General features: G+C 37.9%; 1 protein-coding gene across 1 annotated transcript; it reads left to right on the forward strand.

Annotated features, from left to right (window-relative positions):
* On the forward strand, positions 1–19,317 carry LOC139724091 (uncharacterized). The gene is made up of 5 exons (XM_071635290.1): positions 1–512; positions 12,617–13,432; positions 14,913–15,122; positions 17,576–17,691; positions 18,943–19,317. Exons 1-5 carry the CDS (start codon positions 377–379, stop codon positions 19,150–19,152), a joined length of 1,488 nt encoding a protein of 495 aa, XP_071491391.1. The 5' UTR covers positions 1–376; the 3' UTR covers positions 19,153–19,317.
* Positions 19,318–20,973: the final 1,656 nt, after the last annotated feature.

Here is a 20,973-nt window from a genome sequence, read left to right on the forward strand (position 1 = left end):
AGGCATCACCTTGCTTAGAGACTGGAACGAGGGAGAAGGAGGGAGTGCGAAGACAAATAGTCTGTCTTCACCAATTGACCTGCATTCCCGCCGTACGTCGCCCCGGATGAGCTGCATGCATTACACCTAGGCTTACATCTCCAGAGCAACCTCACACGCATAACAGGCGGTGCCGTGTGTTTTTTAGGACACGAGGAGAGGAGAGAGAAAGGAAGGGGGATAGGAGGGGGAGAGAGGAAGGGGTAACAACAACAACACGAGAGGGAGAGGTAGAAGTGGGGAGATCGGGCATTACCAAATCATCGGGATCCTCGTACACCTCTCCCACGCTTGGCACGGAAAGGGGAAAAAAAAATATAACACAGGACCGTAAGAGATGAGCGGGGCAATGCGGCGGTGTGTGTATCTTGCGCTGACGTCTGCCCTACTGCTGGTCACCACGGGATCGACGGCCGAGGGATGCAGCTGCGAACGGCTGCACCCTCAGCAGCACTTCTGTGCAGCTGCATACGGTGAGCGCTAGCTCTCTTTAACATTTCACCTCCACCTTTAATATTGTCCAGAAGAGAAATATTATAAGCACGCTTAATCAGGCATTGTAGTCTGGGCCTCTAGAAACATGGACAATTATTTTTAATCTTTGGATAAAACTTGCCAAGTCTTTCTGAAGCTAATGTGACATTTCATATGTTTGAATGCTGTTAATGATTTCTCTGTCCTTTTAGAAGATTTTCTGAGAAAATGTTGTTTGTAGTTTGTTTGATTGTAAAGTACTTTTCTGTATCTTTTTATATTATATGGGCTAAAAACAGAAACATGATGAAAGTGATAAAATAATTATGCCATAAATAAATAATGCAGTGTACATATATCCAATTCAAAACTTTGTTTGACCAAATAGATACAACTTTGAATAATGCAGAGTACATGACTATGATGAGCAATATCTAAACACAATAGTAGCCCTAAAATACATAATATGTACACACATAGTTGTGGGGGACTCAGCAATGAATATCAAAGGAAATTGCATAGTTCTGTCATTTTTCCATGCATTTTCTACCATATCTATTGTATTGTTTCTAACATATCTATTGTACCTATATTGTATTGTACTACTCAGTATGTATCAACCCACACACATGATATGTGCACACACACATATACACACGTGATGCACACACACACAAACACACACACACACAACACACATACACATTTAACATAAACACATGAATGCTCACAACCACTTAAAGGGTTAGTACAGTTTTGGTGGAGATGAGAATTGGGCTTTTAACTTTTTGCGAGATACCAAGAAAACACTTATGATATAGTACAGAACATACCATTTTGAGAGGAATTCAAAGTTTATTTGACGAAAATCGGGTTTGGAACGACTGAAACATCCAAAAACAAAGTAAAACAAAGCGATCGTGATAAAGTGTGGGTCCCACACTTTATTAGAATCGCTCTTTTTGGATATCTCAGCCATTTCAAAACCAATCTTCATCAAATAAATGTTGATTTCCTCATAGAATTACAAACTCTTTCATATTTCATAAGAGGTTTCTCATTATTTCACCAAAATTGTTAGTAAACCCAAAATTAGGTCTCAACCAAAACTGTACGATCCCTTTAATACACACGTCATGATCAGAGGTACGAGTATTCATACTACCACTCACATCCATACAATTTGGTTTAATTGATTTTAAGCAATAATAAAAACACACTTCATTGCACTGAATGCACTTAATTCACTGCTCTGCACATTTTTTTTTTTTTCTTCCTTTTTCCCCCACTGGCGTCCCCTTGCAGACGCCACAAAGCTTGCACAAAGCATTTCAATGGGAAATTGCCCATATTGTATATATATGCATTATCATGTTTCTTATTTATTTTTTTTGAGATTCTGAGGCTGCCATCACTATCAAGCAAGTGCTTAAAGATGACAGGCTCCTGCATTTTTTCCCTCCTTCTTCCCTTTTATTTGGAAATAAGTGTATCGTCGATTCCTTTGATCTCATTGTTATGTGATTATGATACTATTAATGTAATATTGCTTTTTCCTATTCTGTTGTCAGATACAAGATACAGGTGTTGTAATTATTCATATATGATTTCCTTGAAAAAAATGCAGAAATGAAATTGAACTGAACTGAACTGAAATTGTACTTTCCAATTACAATTTTTTTTTTTTTTTTTTTTTTTTTAATTTGGCATGGACCAGCTAGGACACAAATATACACAAACCTCTCCACAATGGTCGGCAAATAGTTGCAGACAAATTTCAGTGGCATTGTTTCGTGCAATTGGCAGCATAGTGATACACAAATAATTTACATATGAAGCTGGGTGGTTTACCGCTGCATGCTGTTGGGCAGTTGTTGTGCACAGTTGCCAGTCACCCAGTGGAAAACAAACATGGGTGCTGTTCATGTTGGACACTTCGTTGCTTTACGCAGTTTCTTAACTATAAGTTTTCTTTGTGGAGCATTTCCATGAGGTTGCTATGGGTAGATGTTCGCTAAAGAGAGGTGGTCACTAGGAGAGATTCAGTTGTATATGCATTATTATATATATAGTGTTTTTTTGTTTGCGTGCTTTTGTGTGTGTGTGTTTTTTTTTTCTTTTGTTTTGTTTCGTTTTTCCGGAAGGGGATTTCCAATTACAACTAAGGGAAGATGGTTGTTATAGACAGGTGGTCACTACAGCAGCTTTAACTGTATATATATGCAATGAAGGATTCTTTGACAGGAATGCTGATTAAATCGTTCACTGTCCACTTCACGGGGGACCCAACAGCCTAAACAATTTGTCAATCACACAATCAACAGGTATCCAAGCATCATGTTAAAGGCATTATCTACATTTGCAGATGAAACAAAAACCCCTGTTTAGTGCTTGAAAATACTTGCAAAAGGTGAATTGGGGATAGAAACAACCAATGTATAAATTTGAATCAGTATAATCAATGTTAGGTATTGTTGAATGTACAAAATATGACCAATAGTTATAATAAAAATGTTTCTAGACTAAACCATGTACAGTTATGGTTTAGTGGGAAAGATAGTCATATCTCCTTCTATTTCTAAAAATAGGCCTTATTATCAAATTGCTATATGGCAGGATGTTTTGTGATAAGACTGACCTACACATATAGTGTATACATCAAATGTGATATCTTCAACATTTTTTTTTTTTAAATCACTGCTCCCAGTGGTAAACAGGACCTTTAATGTTCATGACATCAAGACATGCCGCACACATATGCATCAACATATACACACATACATAAACCTATGCATGAACATAAACACCAAATTTTCACCATCATCACCTTTTTGGCCAATGTTATTAGTCACGGTGAATGAATTCATCCTTAACACCAAATCGGCAACAACAACAAGAAAGACGTAGCGACAGTTGCTTCATACATTTTTTTCTTTTAAACCGAGCATTCCTCCCCCCCCCCCCCCCCCCCCCCCCCCAGCATTTTGGATGAGGTCCATCATGTCTTGGTATCTAATCATCGGTAGTAATTAAAATTCTAATCTTACAATTCTAATTAACGAGTAACTCTATATCAGATACGACCAAAGTGTGGGGGGGGGGGGGGATGACCTCGGAATAAAGGCGGGCTTTGAGTGCAATTTGGCGTTCTGCCCTCAGCTACTCCTGTCCTAAATGACCGCTTCCTGAGAAAATTGGTCCGATGGTAAAATTAGACACTTGAAAGATCAGGCTTGTCAAGATGTTAAGTCAAGCTTTCACGAAGCACGGTATCTTAGATAAATTTCAACAGACGAAGAACTAAATATAGCGTTGGGATTTCTTATACATTATGCGTTAAAGTTACCTGCATAAAGGTAGATGTCAGTGTAAAGCTGTTGTTGTTATTGTCAGAAGATAATGCCTGGCAAAAAGACATTGGGATACATGGTTATATTCTGCAAAACAATACAGAACATGGACTCTGAACTGCTCGGATGTCATCGACCCATAAAACAATAATCATGAATGTCAATTTATCCGTTGATGGGCTCTACTTGTAATTGATACTCTTGCACATGAGTGATAAGTTTGTATGTGCCATCTAAAGCTCGGTTAAATAAAGGAAATGAAACTGAAATGTTCAAAGATCAAACCTATTTTTGTCTACATTTAGGATTCAAAGCAGAGGTTATTTCCTTGTTCAAAGCAGGACATATTTCAACATGCTTCACATAAACAAAGCACAATGCCATATTGGCAAAAAATTGCTGTTATATTAAATTTTATCTGTCCTCAGATATTGCATTTTCCTCTGAATTATATTAACTGATCCACAACTGTGCCTTGTCAAATATTTCATTCACATCAACTCATCTTCATCAACGTGATGGCACAAGGGAAATTAATATCAGGGCATACAGTGTAAATTCACATGACATTCCATTCGATATGATTGTCATTGAATATCATATTCTTTACACTTACAGATCTCCTGGATGAAAGAATAAGGCTCATATTCCTTGTAATTAGTTTTCTCATTTATTACCAATCAGAGTGCAATCTAATTGCAAACCTTCATCATGAGCACATTACCTTGTACCAGCAAGGGAAATCTATTAAGAAGATGGCATTTCCATCTGTCAGTCAATTAAAGACCATTTGAAATTGATACCATCCTTTTCGATAATATCTCAAATCAGGTATGAAGTTATAATGTATGAATTACATACAAATCTCACTAGGAGGGCTTACAGACTTGCCATGAAACTTGTTTGCAATCACAAACTGCTGGAATGCATCTCAACCTACATCTGTTATTGTTGTTGTTGAGCCTGAACTATAAAAGGAAACCAAAACCCAAAGAGAAATATGGATTGAGTGAAAGCAACACCATTAGTAGAACACATCAGTGGAAGTTTGAGGAAAATCGGACAATCGATGCAAAAGTTATGAATTTTTAAAGTTTTCGTGTTGGAACTGCTGGATGACAAGACTACTTGAATTTGTGACATCACGTGTGGACAACAATTACAACGAAAATGAAATAAAATTAAACATGATTTCACTTTTCTAGCATAATGAAAGAGCATTTGACTAACCACTTTCAGAAAGCAGGGTGAATAATTAAATGTACTATCCTTAACATGATATATGTCAGTATCAAGTTGATGGAATGTGTAATTTTCATGAAAAGTAAATTTCTGTAGAATTCCCATTATATTTTCTTTAAATTGTCCACAAATGACGTCATAAATTCTAGTAGTCTCGTCATCCAGTGGTTCCAACACCAAAACTTTCAAAATTCATAACTTTTGCATCGATTGTCCAATGATTTTCCTCAAACTTTCACTGATGTGTTCTATTAATGTTGCTGCTCTCACTCAATCCACATTTCTCTTTGGGTTTTGGTTTCCTTTAAGTTGACACTGAATGTGAGTCTTCCTCCTGAACACAATATAACTGCAAGTGATATCCTAAACAACAGCTGTGTTACAAACCGCATGGCCTCAAAATCAATCATGAGCCGCATTTACACTTACTAACATCGCGATTTTAAAAATCGCGATATTTTGGTTCCACCGTTTACACTTGCGCAAAAGCACGCGAAGTTTGAGCTTCACGAAACATCGCGATTTTTTGGTCGGTAGTGCGCATGCGTAATTTACCTGTTTTCAACACAGTAGCTGAGTGGAAGCGCGCGCTATTCTGTTCGTTTTCACTGCAGTGAAGTATATTTTGATCACAACGTTGAGCCAGGGCTTTTTATCAGTACAATGCACACATAAATTTGTGCTTCTCGAGACTGTTTACTTACGGTAAAACTATATAGCTTGCTATATTACATACGTAGTAGGTGTGTAAAACTTCATCTACAGCAGCATTCAGGAGGATCATGAAAGTTCGCCGATATGACGAAAGTGGGAAGTATATAAGACTTGGAAGTTAGGTCTGGTATCTTAACAGGCGACAGCAAGAACTTACACTTGTTACGTACTCCTGAGTCCTGTATTCCACAAACAACGTATATATATCGAGAGCAGTACGGCACTCCCACAATCTGAATCAACGCATTTCTGGGAGAACATTATTTTGTTAAGTTGTCATGGGGTGATGATACGTGGTTGGAGAACTTAAGGTTTGCTACCAGTAGTAGTTTTCACGTACAGTGTACTAGTTTCATCAGGGAGGGTGAGGTGAGAGACCACGAGCCGACCGAGGATCGGCCGTTCAGACCTGTGGATGTACACAGCTGTCTATACCGTGTACTAGTACTCTGGCCAGTGACCGACGTGCTCTCTACACGTTCCAAAGAGGGATCGGGAGCGCCCGTAAACTCCCGGTGCAATCCGATACCGAGAGTCACGTGATGAAAAATCGCGATATTTCTGCAGCTTGGGTTTACACTTGCTAACTTCGCCTCAAACTTCGCGATGTTTCAAAAAATCGCACTCCGGCTGGCGATTTTTCTGGCGATGTTTCGAGGGCGTTTGGGTGTAGTTGCTTAGCAACTTACACCCAAATGTCGCGATTTTTCCAAGCAAGTGTAAATGGGCCTATGGAAGTACCCAACAGCCTGCATGCATGAGTACATGTGTATATGCACGAACCATGGCGGAGGTTCAAGCAAGGTCAAAGCAAGCTCCACCTCATTTCAATCATGTTTTCGAGGAAATAACATTCACACCCCCATCATACACCCAGAAGCAATTATTGCAACCCTAATGAAAAAAGAAGAAGAAGTAGAAGAAGAAGAAGAAAAAAAAAAAACTACTGTAAAACCAGAATTCAGGGCATAAAACTTTTGTAAATTGGAGTCAATGGCCTTTTACACAGCATGAACTTTTGCAAATAGGTGACTGGCATTCAATGCATTGTATATACAAACAAAAACAAAAACAAAAAACAAAAACGACAACAACTTCCTTGTGCATTTTACTTTTGTGTATCTTGGCCCCTTACAAATACATGAAAGTTTTGTGCACTCAAAAAAATTTGGTTTCACAGAATTGAAATAATACAGGAAAAATGTGATTTTGGAAATGTCTGGGGGTGATATCATTCAAGTTTGCTGTCAAAATACCCAAAAAAAAAGTTTATTAATTTGCATGAAATATATTTCTAGATCTGTTTATGAACATGTTCTTCTGCCCAACTGAAGGACCTCTGGGATATGCACATGCAAAGATAGAGCATGACAACGCAATTTTAAATATCAAAAACATTCGCTTTAAAATATCAACATGATGTGCTTCCCAATGTTCAAGTTGACACTACAAAGAGGAAGAAAGGTCAAACAACAGGACAACTTTCTCTAAAATTGAACATGCAAGAAAGTTATTTCATTCCATATTTTTAATATGAATCAGTGATGTATTTCAAGTCTTTCACTGATCTGAGGCACACAAATTTTCTTAGCATCGGGAAAAAGGAAATAACTTATATCATTTACATTTTACTTCACAGACATGAGAACTAGTGGCAATGATGACTTAAAGGACAAGTTCACCTTCATAAACATAAGGATTGAGAGAATGCAACAATATTAGTAGAACACATCAGTGAAAGTTCGAGGAAAATTGGACAATCGATGCAAAAGTTATGAATTTTTAAAATTTTTGTGTTGGAACCGCTGGATGAGGAGACTACTACAGCTTGTGAGTCATATGCGTACAACAGTATAAAGAAAATGTAAAGAAAATTCAACATATTTTCACTTTTTTTCGCATAATAAAAGAGCGCTTGACTTGCCTCTTTCTAAAGGCAGGGGGAATAATATTACCCATAACATTTGTCGGTAACGAGTCGGGGGAATGTGTACTTTTTTCAAAAGATGAAATTTTGTGAAATTCTCTTTATATTTTCCTTATATTGTTGTACGCATGTGACATCTAAGTTATTTACACACTGCAGTAGTCTTCTCATCCAGCGGTTACTGCACAAAAACTTCAAAAATTCATAACTTTTGAACAGATTGTCTGATTTTCCTCAAACTTTCAATGATGTGTTCTACTAATATTGCTACATTCTCTCAATCCTTATGTTTATGAAGGTGAACTTGTCCTTTAATAGGGGAGGATAAAAAGCAAGATGTTTACTGTCATTTTATGCACCTACCATTCACAGAATTGTGAGATAAAGACAAGTAAAGTTTGCATGTGCACTTTCATCTACTCTATCTGTTTTATGAAAGCTGTAAAACTTTAGATTTCCAATAATTCATATTTTGTGTCTGACTTTTACTAGTCAATACTTGCTTGTCTCCTTTTTTTAATCATTTTTATTTCTTCCAAGTAGAGTCATTTTCACTATGACTTGGCACGTCAGGCTTAAGTACATTTTAAGATTTTGGAGCAAACCTCAATGTTTTATAGTGTGATAGTTATGCTTTGGTTACTCTCTGGTTTTCAATTTAAAAAAAAAAAGTAAATAAGGAAAAGATATGAATAATAACCAAATATCAAATATAAGAATGATGGGGAGAATATTATTATAATTTATCTTTTGGGTTTCATTTCAAGCTATACATTCTTTTTTTTTTGTCACTGATCCTTCTGTTTCAATTATGAAGAGTTCTGAATTTCATGTTATATAGTATATGTTACTGGTATACGAGGCCATCGTCCCAGTCAAATATACTGCATTGATGACAATCTCCTCTACTTGTACCTGGAAACATTAGACTGTTTACAGGTATATGTTATTTCTTTCATGTACCTGTATGTCTGTATATGTCAAGAGTAAGTTCAGTTATCCTTGATTTTGATACATCACTGTTAAAGTTTCATTGATTGATGATTTTTTTTTTACAAGTGGATAAACTGACAAACTGAACTGAACTGAACTGAATGTCATAGACTAACATACATACTGCCTTTTTCATGGTGTTTTCACTCAAAAAAAGAAAGAAAGAAATGAAAATAAAAATCACCTGCATGAGATGACAGGATGGAATGGCAGGGGTCAAAGTACCATCAGCTGGTGGCAAAAAGGCTGTCTGGGGGTGAGACATGAGCCACACCCAGAGGGGAAAAGGTAGAGAGGTGAGATGCAGATGAAGGAGCAAAAGGGGGGCAAGAAGGGGAGTAGAAGAGGGCTTGACAAGGAGAATACAGGGAAGAGGGGGGAGGAGAGAGGGAGATGGGTTAGGATAGGGAAAAGGTACGCTGGGAGATGAGAAGGGTGGGCCAATGGCTGGGATGAAAAGGGAGGAGTACGGTGCAACGAATGGGGGAGGGATGCTGAAATTGATCAAATGCTGCACCTCACTGGAGGGCATCACTTGATACCGGAGTTTCAAATGTCGCTGGTAATATCGGCCATTTCAGAAACATAAAACGAAAATGTCCTGAAATGAACAGTGTGCATGAACCCTGCAAGTGCATTTCATAGATATCTTTATGTGTTATTGTGCATGTGTTTAATAGTGTGTGTGTGTGTGTGTGTGTGTGTGTGTGTGTGTGCATGTTCGGTTGTATATATGTCAGTCAGTTTGTGCACCAGCACTGCACAAGCAAATGAAGCAAATAAAAATGCATTTGACATTTGCAAATAGGGGCGGGTGGGGGGGGGGGGGGGGGAGCATTCATGGGTGAAGTAAATTGCAAAAGAAGGCAATTATGTTGTCGTAAAAATACTGCATAGCTAGTGACCGAGACCGGGGAGCCCCATTTAATGCACGCGGTGAGCGGAGGAAGAGCACTTGATGAATGCTTGTTGTGCATTATGGACATCAGCAGAAAAATTTGTCTGGGAAGTGTATGCTTGTCTGCTCCGAGGCTATTATTCATAGCTTGGAAGCGGGGGAATCTTTACCAGGGCAAGCGCAGCGCTGCGATAGCTCCGAATTTAAATTGATATCGCTCCGAGGAGCACTGCTGGAAAAAAAAAAATCAGAGCACAGAATAACTCTCTCTTTGGGACAAATGAACACAATTTCATTTTCTTATTATCTCCCTCGCCATACAGACCAATAAGATGTGCCCATGTTGACAGTGGAATATTCCTTTAATTATGAATGTGTACTAACATATCCAAATGGATAGTGGAGACCGGGATAAAAAAAAAAAACAAGTGGAATTAGGGCATAATTTCATGGCTGATGTATGTTAGTTTCTTTAAACTTCTTCCTGAGGTAATTGATTTGTTGTGATTTGTTGAATAGTGAGAGTCTTTGAAAGCCTCACATTCATCCTTCTTTATGAAGCTCTACAGAGAAAGAAGAAAAAAGAAATATTAGATTTGAATGAATTGCATTTGCTTTGTAATGCAAATGGAAACGTTATCTCCTAGCCTTTAAAAAAGGCATCAAAAGGGTTACTCAAATGTCAGTGGACCGTGATTGGTAATGGTAAAATGCAGGTCAATGTATTTGTCCAAAATTGTAATCTCATGTTATCCATTTCCCTCATATATTTGGCAGTGGGATTCCTTAAAAACATCATGCACTCCATGTTTATGCTAACCCGTTGATGACGGACTGATTCTGCTACAACACGCATTTCCCATTGACACCTGCCCGAGTATACTCGGGACTCGTCCTCAACAGGTTAAAGATATTGCTGAATAAACTTTTTTTTTTAAATTTATATATTACATGCATATCATTAGGCTGTTTGTATGAATCTTAAAAACTAATAAAATCATAAATATCAAAAACAAAAACATATCACGTTTAATATGTTTTATATGACTTGTGTTGCATTGGAAATCATACACATGCACACATATATCTATTACTCGTTTGCCTTTGTAGGGAAGAAATAAAAGGTAAATACTAATAATTTATTGATAACCAGTAATTGGATAAGGTAATATGCAGGTTTACATTGTTGCTAAAACTGTGAATCCCTTCCTAAATTTGGACTGGCTTTGCATCACTGTTTGTATAAATGTTGCTAAGGTGATATGCACCTTGTGTTGTTTGATTGACACATCATAACAAGACTGGATTTCGACCCCAATCACTTATGAAAAAAGAAGAGAAAAAAAAATACCGCCTCCCCTCTTCACCCTCTGAAAAACTGAAACGCCCAAGGAAGAATCAAGCACATACAATGAGAGCTGTGAAGGATGAAAGGGACAAATCCATACTGTGTTGAAATTGACCTGGTTGGTACAAGAAGAGTCAAGAAAATTAAAAAGTACTAATGTCATTCAGCTGGGTGTAAAATGAGAACTAAGGACTTTGGAGCTAACATATTTTTTACAAATACATGTGGTTACAGTAATAAAGCCAGAATACATCAAACATTTGTGTGTGCTTTGAGAGCCAATTGGCACAGAAAACCCCAGTGTTGTACACACTGACCAAAGTCCCTAGCATGGAAAGGGTTAAGGTGATTATAGAGATTTTATTGACTCTTCCGACCCCATTCCGGGGTATGAGAGTACAACACATAAATACAAGATATGGTCATTACAATACAATAACAACGAATACATGTTTGTGACATATTACAATGATGTCCTTGGCTAGCAACTCTTCCATGGATATGTACATAAAATATAGTATGACATTTATACCTATTGAAAAGACTAATTTAACAATTTTAATGAATTCAGCAAATGTATTTGATTTCTAAATTTTCTGTTTGTTTATGATTACACTCAGAAGTCAACTTGAATATGAAGCAAATGTTCATCCTTATCCCTATCCTATTGGTAATGGGGACCACCTGTATCATGTATTACAAAAGCTGTTATTTTTGCCTACAGAATTTTTGCAAATGAAGAGGTCACAGACATTTTTAGCGAGATATCGCCCGTTCGCAATATTCTCGTCTGTTTCTAAATATGCAGCCCACAATGATTCACGAAATTAACGAAAATTCAAACACTCTGTGAAAATAACAGCTTCTACAGTATCACATCTACGAGGAACTGTCATACCTCAGAAACATAGAGTTAAAGGGCCTCGCTCACAGGGACACATGTCCAGTCAAGTGTCAAATTAACATAATTACATACACGGGACTGGCACATTCATGCATCCTTCAGTGTCTGCCCAATGTTTTTAACACTCGCTGGATTGTGCAAATTACATAGCAGGGAAGTAGGCCCACAGAAGGGGCATCAATGCCAGTGACAAAAAAAAGAAGATAATTTGTCTCAGGGAGTCTAGTGAAATTGTCCTGAGGAGTATAAAATCTGAGCAGAATAGGATTAAAAAAAAATTGATCCTTAGAATTCTAGCATAGAACATCCAGTGGGTGTCTGAGTTATATCTCTTGCACAGTAGTAACACCATAAGTCGTAAAAGGTCCTAACTACATTGAAAATCATATTTCTACCTGTTGTTGACAATCGACTTGTAGTCAATCATGAACAACATGTTTTTTTTTTGTTTTTTTTTAACAAAGGTAATTAAAAAAAATCAAACAGTGTCGTAATCTACAAATGGACGGGTATTTTTCAATTGTCAGAATATTTGACCTTGCTTTTAACACTGAGCCATGCTGTTTCCCAACCAAATTTGTCTGTTCAGCCAATACTGTATCTATTTCTTTAAAAAAAAATAGCATAAGCGCAAATGCATTAACATCATATATAATTAATGTAAGAGTTCTCTGTTTTCTTGTTACTTATTCCACTTTTTCCTCTTCTACTTTGTGTACTTAACCAGTCATTGGAGGCAGGATTCTGAAAAGGGAATATGTGCTGATCAATACCCAGACACAGACTGGTGGAGGCGATCCAGATCCCCTCCCTGAGGTACAGCCACGCCCTGGAGGATTGCACCCCCTCCCAGACGAAGCCCTCCCTGAGGGCTTATCACCAGATCCTGATGGCTTGGAACCACTCCCTTACCCTGAGGGTCTCCTACCACTCCCTCACCCTCATCCAGAAGGGCTGAAACCCCTGCCAATGCCTGAAGGACTACAACCAGTTCCTCAACCTGAGGGACTTGATCCTCTTCCCCATCCCGAGGGTCTCGAACCCTTCCCAAATCCTGAGGGATTGAAACCTCTCCCAATGCCCGAGGGATTAGAGCCAGTCCCTGAACCTGAGAGACTTGATCCTCTCCCATACCCCGATGATCTCCAACCCCTTCCCCAACCTGACAGCCTTCAACCTGAGGGATCAAAACCCCTTTCCAAGCCTGAGGGCTTCCAGCCTGAAGGACTGAAACCTCTTCCCCAACCCGAGGGCCTTCAGCCAATGCCTCAGCCAGAGGGATTTGAACCCCTCCCTCACCCAGCTGGTCTTCAGCCAATCCCGGAGGAACTTCAACCCCACCCAGAGCTACCTCCTCTTCCACTCCCGGAAGAGTTAGAACATTATGATACCAATACAGAGAGGGTGGAGACACCGCCAATTACAGCGTCTTCTCTGGAGGCCTCACTAATGGCTACAACTGGGGCTGTACCTACAACGCCTCTTGAAGAGTTACCTGCTAATGAGACGGACAACGTGCCACCATCTGCAAAAGAAGATAAAGGTGAAAATTTCCTCTACCTTTCGGGCCCCTGTTTAATCAAAGATATGTGACAATCTACCTTCCAGCAATCTAAATGTTAATGGGACACCCCCAATAATTATCATGAAAATGCCTTCCAGATGTCAATCGATGGTAAAATATGAATTGGATATTGGATGTCTATGTCAGTTACAGCATCATACTGTAATTGTAATTGTCTTCCAGCTGTTTCTGGATGACCTTTGGGGTGACACTTATTTCCACTAACTTGCTTTCTTGACAGTTTCTGTAAATGAAGGTGTGGGGTTCATTGAATTAGTAAGGCTATGATCTTTATATGAATAGTGTTCATGCATTGTCCTCTGAGCAAAACAGACAAAAGGAAAGGGGACTAAGTATAAGGCATCCCTTCCATGAGCAAAATGAAAAAAAATAAATAAATGGAAGTTCACTGTCCTCCAAACAAACAAAGAAATACTGAAGAGGTCTCAAACTTCAGTAAGTCCCTTGAGTAACATACTGTTTGGTCAAGGACTGGATGGAAAAAAAAAACATTCAGAATGTTCCATATAAAATGGTTTGAAATACATTTGAAGGAAGTTACAAATCCTCAGATGTAGTCAAGGCACCTTCATATTATCTCCTCGAAGTAGAATGTCAACCCTCAATTTTCTGCGGTAGCCCATAAGGAAGAATATTCCTAGAATGTTTTGTCTATGGGGAAAGATAACGAATGATCCATGATCATGCAATAATTGCTGACTGGTATTTGACTATGCCATATTATAGCAAAGTTTGTTTGTTTGATAGATACTTTATTTTCTGCAAATCAATATACATAAGTTACATAATCATGAAGATGCAGGAAATATACAAAGTAAATTCAACGCAGTCTTTAGACTTGCATAAACAACGATTTGAAAGAAATATAATATACAATATGCATGTCTACGCAGCAGTGATGAGAATAACATTTATAGCTAAGAAACGATTATGCAGAGGGCCGCCACTATAAACATTGCTTGAAAAGATGGCCGGCCCGAGGAAAAGATATGGACGTACTAGATTCGTAACAATATAAATTCTGCTGCGAAGGTAGCAGGGGAAAATAAACTCTAGTGTGTGATGGTGGTGGTGGTGAATGTGTGTGCAGGTGCTTGAAGGTGCACAATGGCAGATAGGCTGGAATTTAGAATAATAAAATTGGTTTACTGAAAGAGGGGACGTTATGCGTTGTTGCTATCGGGAGACCAACATTAGTACATTATCTAAGTACATGTACTTAGATAATGATATCACAGTCTTTTGTCATAGCATGGGGTGAAAACAGGTGTGAGCATGGTGAGAAACAATAGTGCTCACAGAATATGACATTCAGACCAGGACTGAGGTTGTTAAGAACCAGTTACCATGGCGATGAATGGCTATGACATCACACTTTGGTACCGGGTATTCTATATTGGAATGTAATGCTCCTCTGGCCCTTCATTCACATCTCCAGAAGACAAACCACACACACCCATCAACCCCGAGAGCATGGAAGCGTGGAACTACAAGATCGTCTACACGGTGAAACTGAAGCAGATCTACAAGACCGGCGAGCTCAGCGAAGACTGGAAGGTTGGGGACGAGGTGCAGCTGGAGACACCCGCCTCCGCCGGCCACTGCGGGAAGACGACCCTGAAGAATGACAAGAATTACCTCATCGCAGGTGAGGCGGGATATCGCTCTAGACATACTTGTTATTGTGCCACCCTTGAGCTATCTAGACAATCTAGACACATATGCTTCTCTTCTCTACCCAGGTGTATAAACTGCCCTCAGGTTGCATTGAAGGCCTAAATGTTGAATGTGCATTGGAAAGAAGTGAAAATTAGGCCTGGGTGCTGGCAAGGGAGTGGAATAAGCATAGTCCAAGTATAGATGTGATTCTAGTGATAACCTTGTGTTGTGCAGTGCTTGAATACAATAATGAGGCAGCAAGGGACTATTTATGATATAACCATGATTTTGATAATGATAATGTTGATATCAATGCTATTACCACTGACATACATGATGATAGTTAATTGTAATAATACCAATGGCATAGTAATGATAACAAAGATGATAATGATGATAATAATAATGATAATGATTACAATTATAATGATAATAATGATGCTACTGATAATGTTCACTGCAATTATTTCATTACTCCTGTCATAATATCACCGGTTGAGAAAGATAAGGGTGTTGAGGTTTCACTCAACCTATGGCGTCAACGCTCGTATCTTTCTGAACTGAAAATGTCAGTTATTCTTATAATCACTGTGGGCAAACTAATACTCTACTACCTGACTTAGCTAAAGATTAAATACAATGAAGATGTAATATATTCTATGATCACATTGCTAAACAACAAAGTACTTCTATCTCTCTCTCTCTTCTGCTATTAACTCATCTTCATCTTTGCATCATGTAGGGAGCCCTCTATGGGCCAATGTTGGTCTTGGAAAGTGATGCATGAATGAAGGGACAGCCTTGACAGTTTGAGATATGCTACTCTGCACACAAGTGCATAATAAACCACAAGCTCTATGTATGGTGGTTATCCTGATGCAATTTACTCACAAACCCACAACCTTGCATCCTTTGTAATAGTGATTGTTGTCTACCACATTGTGGGTTCTGTGTAAATGCTGCGTATTTGGCACACTGTCAGAGAATGCGCAATTGTGGCGAACATGGAGTGAAAAATCTCAGGAAATGCCTGATTAACGTATTGGCAATATTTGGCACTCAGACCAGGAAATTTGTACACCTTCAGCTAAATGACAGGCCTACTAAATCAAATATAATCAAAATTATGGAAATGTATAAATGTGAAGGAGTAAGTTTGATAAGTTCTTGCTGTTTTCAAATTGTTTATTTTTAATGCACATTCTTTTTTACTAATCTTACTAAATCATATCTTCTCAAAATTATGGAAAGATAACTATAAATAAGCACATTAATTAGCTCTTGCTGTATTTAATTACTGTATTCTTCTTAATGAATACTTTTGTTATGATTGCTTTGTTATTTTCTGTTCATTCATTTTTTTTCAGTTTGTATGTTTTTTTTTTGTATCTTGTAGTGATATTCATTCTTCTCCTCAATTCTCTAGTTTTTGACTTTTAACTACACTGGTTGATGGTCACGCATGCAATACAGAATTCTATATTAGGCAAAACTTTGATCAGATGTGTTTATTTGTATTGATACAAGTGATTTTTTTTTTAACATTATATATGTGCCCAAAAAGAAATGCCTTTGTTTTCTGATAAAAGGTATCTTTTTATGAAAAAACACAAATGTGACCCTGTACCACAAAACCAGCAAAAAGTCGCCAGACATGGATTTTTAGTCAAGGATAGATTCTGAAAGAGTAGACTCTAAGCTTTAAAATGATGTATAACTCAACTCAAATGGATTCCCCTAACCTATCTAAAGACTGGAAAGAAAGCACACACTCTGGAAAAGTGTGAACTGATAAAAAAGGCTCTGAAGTACAGGGTCTATTCAAGTGCTAAATTTTTACCAAGCCATGCTAGCTGTGCGATGAAAGGGACAAAACATAGGATGTAAGCCACGCGAGCAATAACAATGAAGAGATCATCAGATTAAGTTGAAATTTAGCCTGCTCTATTAACACATTCTGTCCATGATTAATGCCAACTTTCAAAGCAGCAGCATTATCCATTCAAAAGTTATTAGACTTGAAAGTGAAGAGTGTGCACAGGATTTCAAGAAGTGAAAAGAGGGTCTCCCCCGAAAAAAGGGTGGTAGAAAAACTGCTGAAAACACATTTTCCCATTCATGTTATGATCCCAAACTAAAGAATAATGTAGAAGAATGATAGCTCCTTCAGGAAATATGAAAAACTCAAGATTGACTCAATTTGCCCATTTCACCTTTCTTGAGTCCTCACGCAAAATCAAGGGCTGCGACTTTTTGTTTGTTTTGTGGTGCACGGTCACAAATGTTTACATTCAGGTGGAGAGATATTTACTCATTCTGGCAAAAACATATCAGCAAAACAACAATTTATACCTGTGACCAGCCAGCCTTAGTCCAAATCAAAGACAAAATGAATTTCTGGGGAAAATCATATTATAATGAAATTATGTTTTCACATTGCAGGTCGTCTGCCAGGCCAACTGAATCTGTGCGATTGGGTGCAGGAGCACCACCGCCTCACCAGCAGGCAGAAACAGGGGCTCAAGGCGATGTATGGAAAATACTGCGATTCCTGTCAGGTGATCTATCACAGTTTACTTTCTCTTGTCGTCTCCTCCATCAAAAATTATCAAACTTTTGTTTCTTTTTAATATTTTGTTTTAGCATAACAAATGCTCTAAAGGGGAAAGAGCAAAAAAGGTCGATAAGACAAATGCACATCATACACAACCTCCACTCCCAGTCTTTGTCCAAATTTGTTTGACAATGACATTTGGGGAATAGAATAACACAACTGATTAAACTTCAGCTCAAGCAATCCTGGCATCAAGATGAAGTATATCTTAATCCACTGAGGACAGGCTGATTTTGCTATAGCATGCATTTCCCATAGACACCTGGTCAAGTTCTGTACATGCCATTTATTTAGCAAGTCTAAATTTTCATGAATCGCGACAATTTCCTGAGTGTTCAAATTCGCAATCGTGTGGTACTGTACAGAATGGAGAAATGCATATGCGAGCGTCACATTCATATCAGGATCAGAGTCATTACTAATTTTGTGACTAGCACCCGACTCAAGAAATTCACAAAAATAAAAACCTCGCAAAATATTCGGCGTATACAGTATACCGGAGACTAGTCTTCAACAGTCTTCAAGTTTTTTTTTGTTTTTTTTTAAATCCAAGAGACATCTACCAGCTGCCTTAACCCGTTGAGGACGGTTTGATTTTGCCACAACACACATTTCCCATAGTCACCTGCCTGAGTATACTCGGGACTCATCCTTGACAGGTTAAGAGACCAGTCAACTTAGTTTGAGATGATGTTCCATACATACAATGAATGTTATTTCTCTACCGTATATTCCATCCTAAATTGAGCATGCGGACTGAAGAATACAATACCAGTTGTATGATGTGACAATAATGTGATATTGCAAGTCAATTGTTGTCATTTATGCACTCAATGTGGGTTAGTGCCAATTATTGGTGCCAAAAGGTATTATGGCTCATGCGTTAACTCTTTCCATGCCAGTGACCTTGGGAAGTGTGTACAATGTTATGTGGTTTTTCTTTATCAATTGGAATTCAAAGCATACAAGGGTTAACTCAATGCTTACACAAACCTGGTGGATACTATGCAATGTTCATGGGTATCTAAAGATGGAATACCATCTAAAATTGAAATCAACATCCTTTTGCTTCATATGTGACAACATATTGAAACTTATATGAGAGATGTGTACTTATTCTACACAGGGGTAGTGAAATACAAGTATCCCTGACACACTTCTTCATCATGGCTCTCCTTGTCCCATCCCTGTCCAGATTTTGGCCTGCCCATCGAGGCACTGCAAGAAGCCTAAAGAAAACAAGCACAAGACCTGCCTCTATGACGCCTCGCTGGTGCGCATAGGGGCGGCTTACAACACCTACGACTGCCTGGCCTCACACTCCCGCTGCGCCCTCCGTGGGGGACACAAGTGCAAGTGGCAGAAGAACAGCGACTACCACGCCTGCGAGAAACGTCTTCCGTAAGGAGATGGAAAAGGGCGGGGCAGCAATGTTAATTTTTAAATGGTTGCGGATCATGTACATAGGGAAGAAGCAGTAGGGAAAAATGATTTATAGCTGAAGGATGGTGATGACCACTTTGGTGAATAATTGACTGCTACAACCAGATGTACAGTTCTAAAGAAAGGATGCGGTTTGGAGACCTGCAAAACACAATATGCATAATCAAGATGATTTTCAGCGAATAGACGTTAACTATGGTTTGATGGATGGATCAAAACCTGTGAGAATAGAGGAAATGCCAGCGAGGAGGAAGAATTCCTTTTGCTTTAATGATATTGGTCATTGTACTCGCACAGACTGCTCTGTGTATTACAGAGGGAGAGTTGTTTATAATTGTGAAATTATTAGATGTACAGGTATGCATAAGTAATGTGGAAACAATCTCTTTTATAAACCTTAGTTGATTGCACAAATTATTTAAAACAATGCACTGCCGTGACCAAAATCATTCAAATTGTTTGCTTGTGTATTTGTTTGTTTTTTGATTTGTTCAATTGAACATCCATCTGTTTATACAACATTCTTTTTTCCCAATAATACCTTTCTTTATTTGACGTTTCCATCTGTAAAAATGATAAGCTTTTCATGAAATCTTTTTAGTAATAATTGCAAAGCAGCATGAAAAGGAAAGAGAAATGGCTTCCATGTTATGAAAAGTTTAATAGCATTGATAGGATTTCTATATTCCTTCAAGTTGTGCTGGATGTTGAAATGAAGTGTACATATTGTAAAGACACCAAATGCACTATACAAGCATAAATATGGCATTGCATTGGTTATTATTGCTGTGCAAAATGACTAGGTAAGTATGCCAGTGCTTGCGTAATGTCTTTGTCACATAAAGCAGAAAAATGAACTTGAGTATAGATATAATGATTATATGAAACATTCTGCAATGTCCAGTCTGCTGGATATTATTTATAATATTGTGGGAGGATAGAGAAGGTCAATCTTCTCATAGTTTAGTCTTCTTTGAGCAAGGATAAAAAAATTACACAAAATTAGACAAATTATGTAATAACTTATCAATGTATGACTGAAAAAACATTTATCATATTGGCATACATAATATATAATGTGTTATACACCACTGTACCTACAGGTGGTTGTAGAATGAAAACATATCATGTAGAAACAAGATATATACAATGCACAAGTTCTGTCTTTGTAACAGACTGTAATGTTAGCAAACCTTCATACATCCAAAACATCATAGATGTGATACTAATTGTGTATTTTAATAAAAAGATTTAGGCTTAGCGTGTTCAATAGTTCTTTCTATAAATATCCATGCTGCTGTAATGATAATAGGATCAATTAGAAAATATTACTTGCCAGCAAAATTCTTTAATTGCCCAAGAGGGCTGGAAGATTAGTGCCATCACTTGCCAAGTGTTTTTTTGAAACAAAAAACAAAACAAAACAAAACAAAAAACAAATGACTTAACTCTATATCAATGAAAGGTCATCCAACTATAAATCTAACAAAGACAAAGAAAAGTGTATAAAGAGACAAGGCACCCATTTGATCCCAAGATTTAATTCAAACACTGCAATAGATATCAAAATAGATTTTTGATGGACACGTGTTACCAGGGACTTGGCACTTAATGCAATGGAAACATAAATGTTGCATGTTCCATGCTAAACTAATTACTGGATATCAATGACAAAGTTATACTGTGTATCATTTCTGAAAATGATGACCCTGATATATTTCATGATATGTTAAATAAAGCTTGAAAAACTACAAGTCAGCATGAACCCATGTGTTACTTTCTG

The sequence above is a fragment of the Diadema antillarum genome, unplaced genomic scaffold (genome assembly GCF_040938485.1).
Source record: "Diadema antillarum isolate AM-2024a unplaced genomic scaffold, OU_Dant_1.0 scf00000207, whole genome shotgun sequence".
In the NCBI taxonomy this organism is placed as follows: Eukaryota; Metazoa; Echinodermata; class Echinoidea; order Diadematoida; family Diadematidae; genus Diadema; species Diadema antillarum.

Coding starts and splice junctions, on each gene's coding strand:
- LOC139724091 (XM_071635290.1), top strand. CDS start 377: ATGAGCGGGGCAATGCGGCGGTGTGTGTATCTTGCGCTGACGTCTGCC. Junction 15,123..17,575: donor CAAGAATTACCTCATCGCAG/GTGAGGCGGGAT, acceptor TTCACATTGCAG/GTCGTCTGCCAGGCCAACTG. Junction 17,692..18,942: donor AATACTGCGATTCCTGTCAG/GTGATCTATCAC, acceptor ATCCCTGTCCAG/ATTTTGGCCTGCCCATCGAG.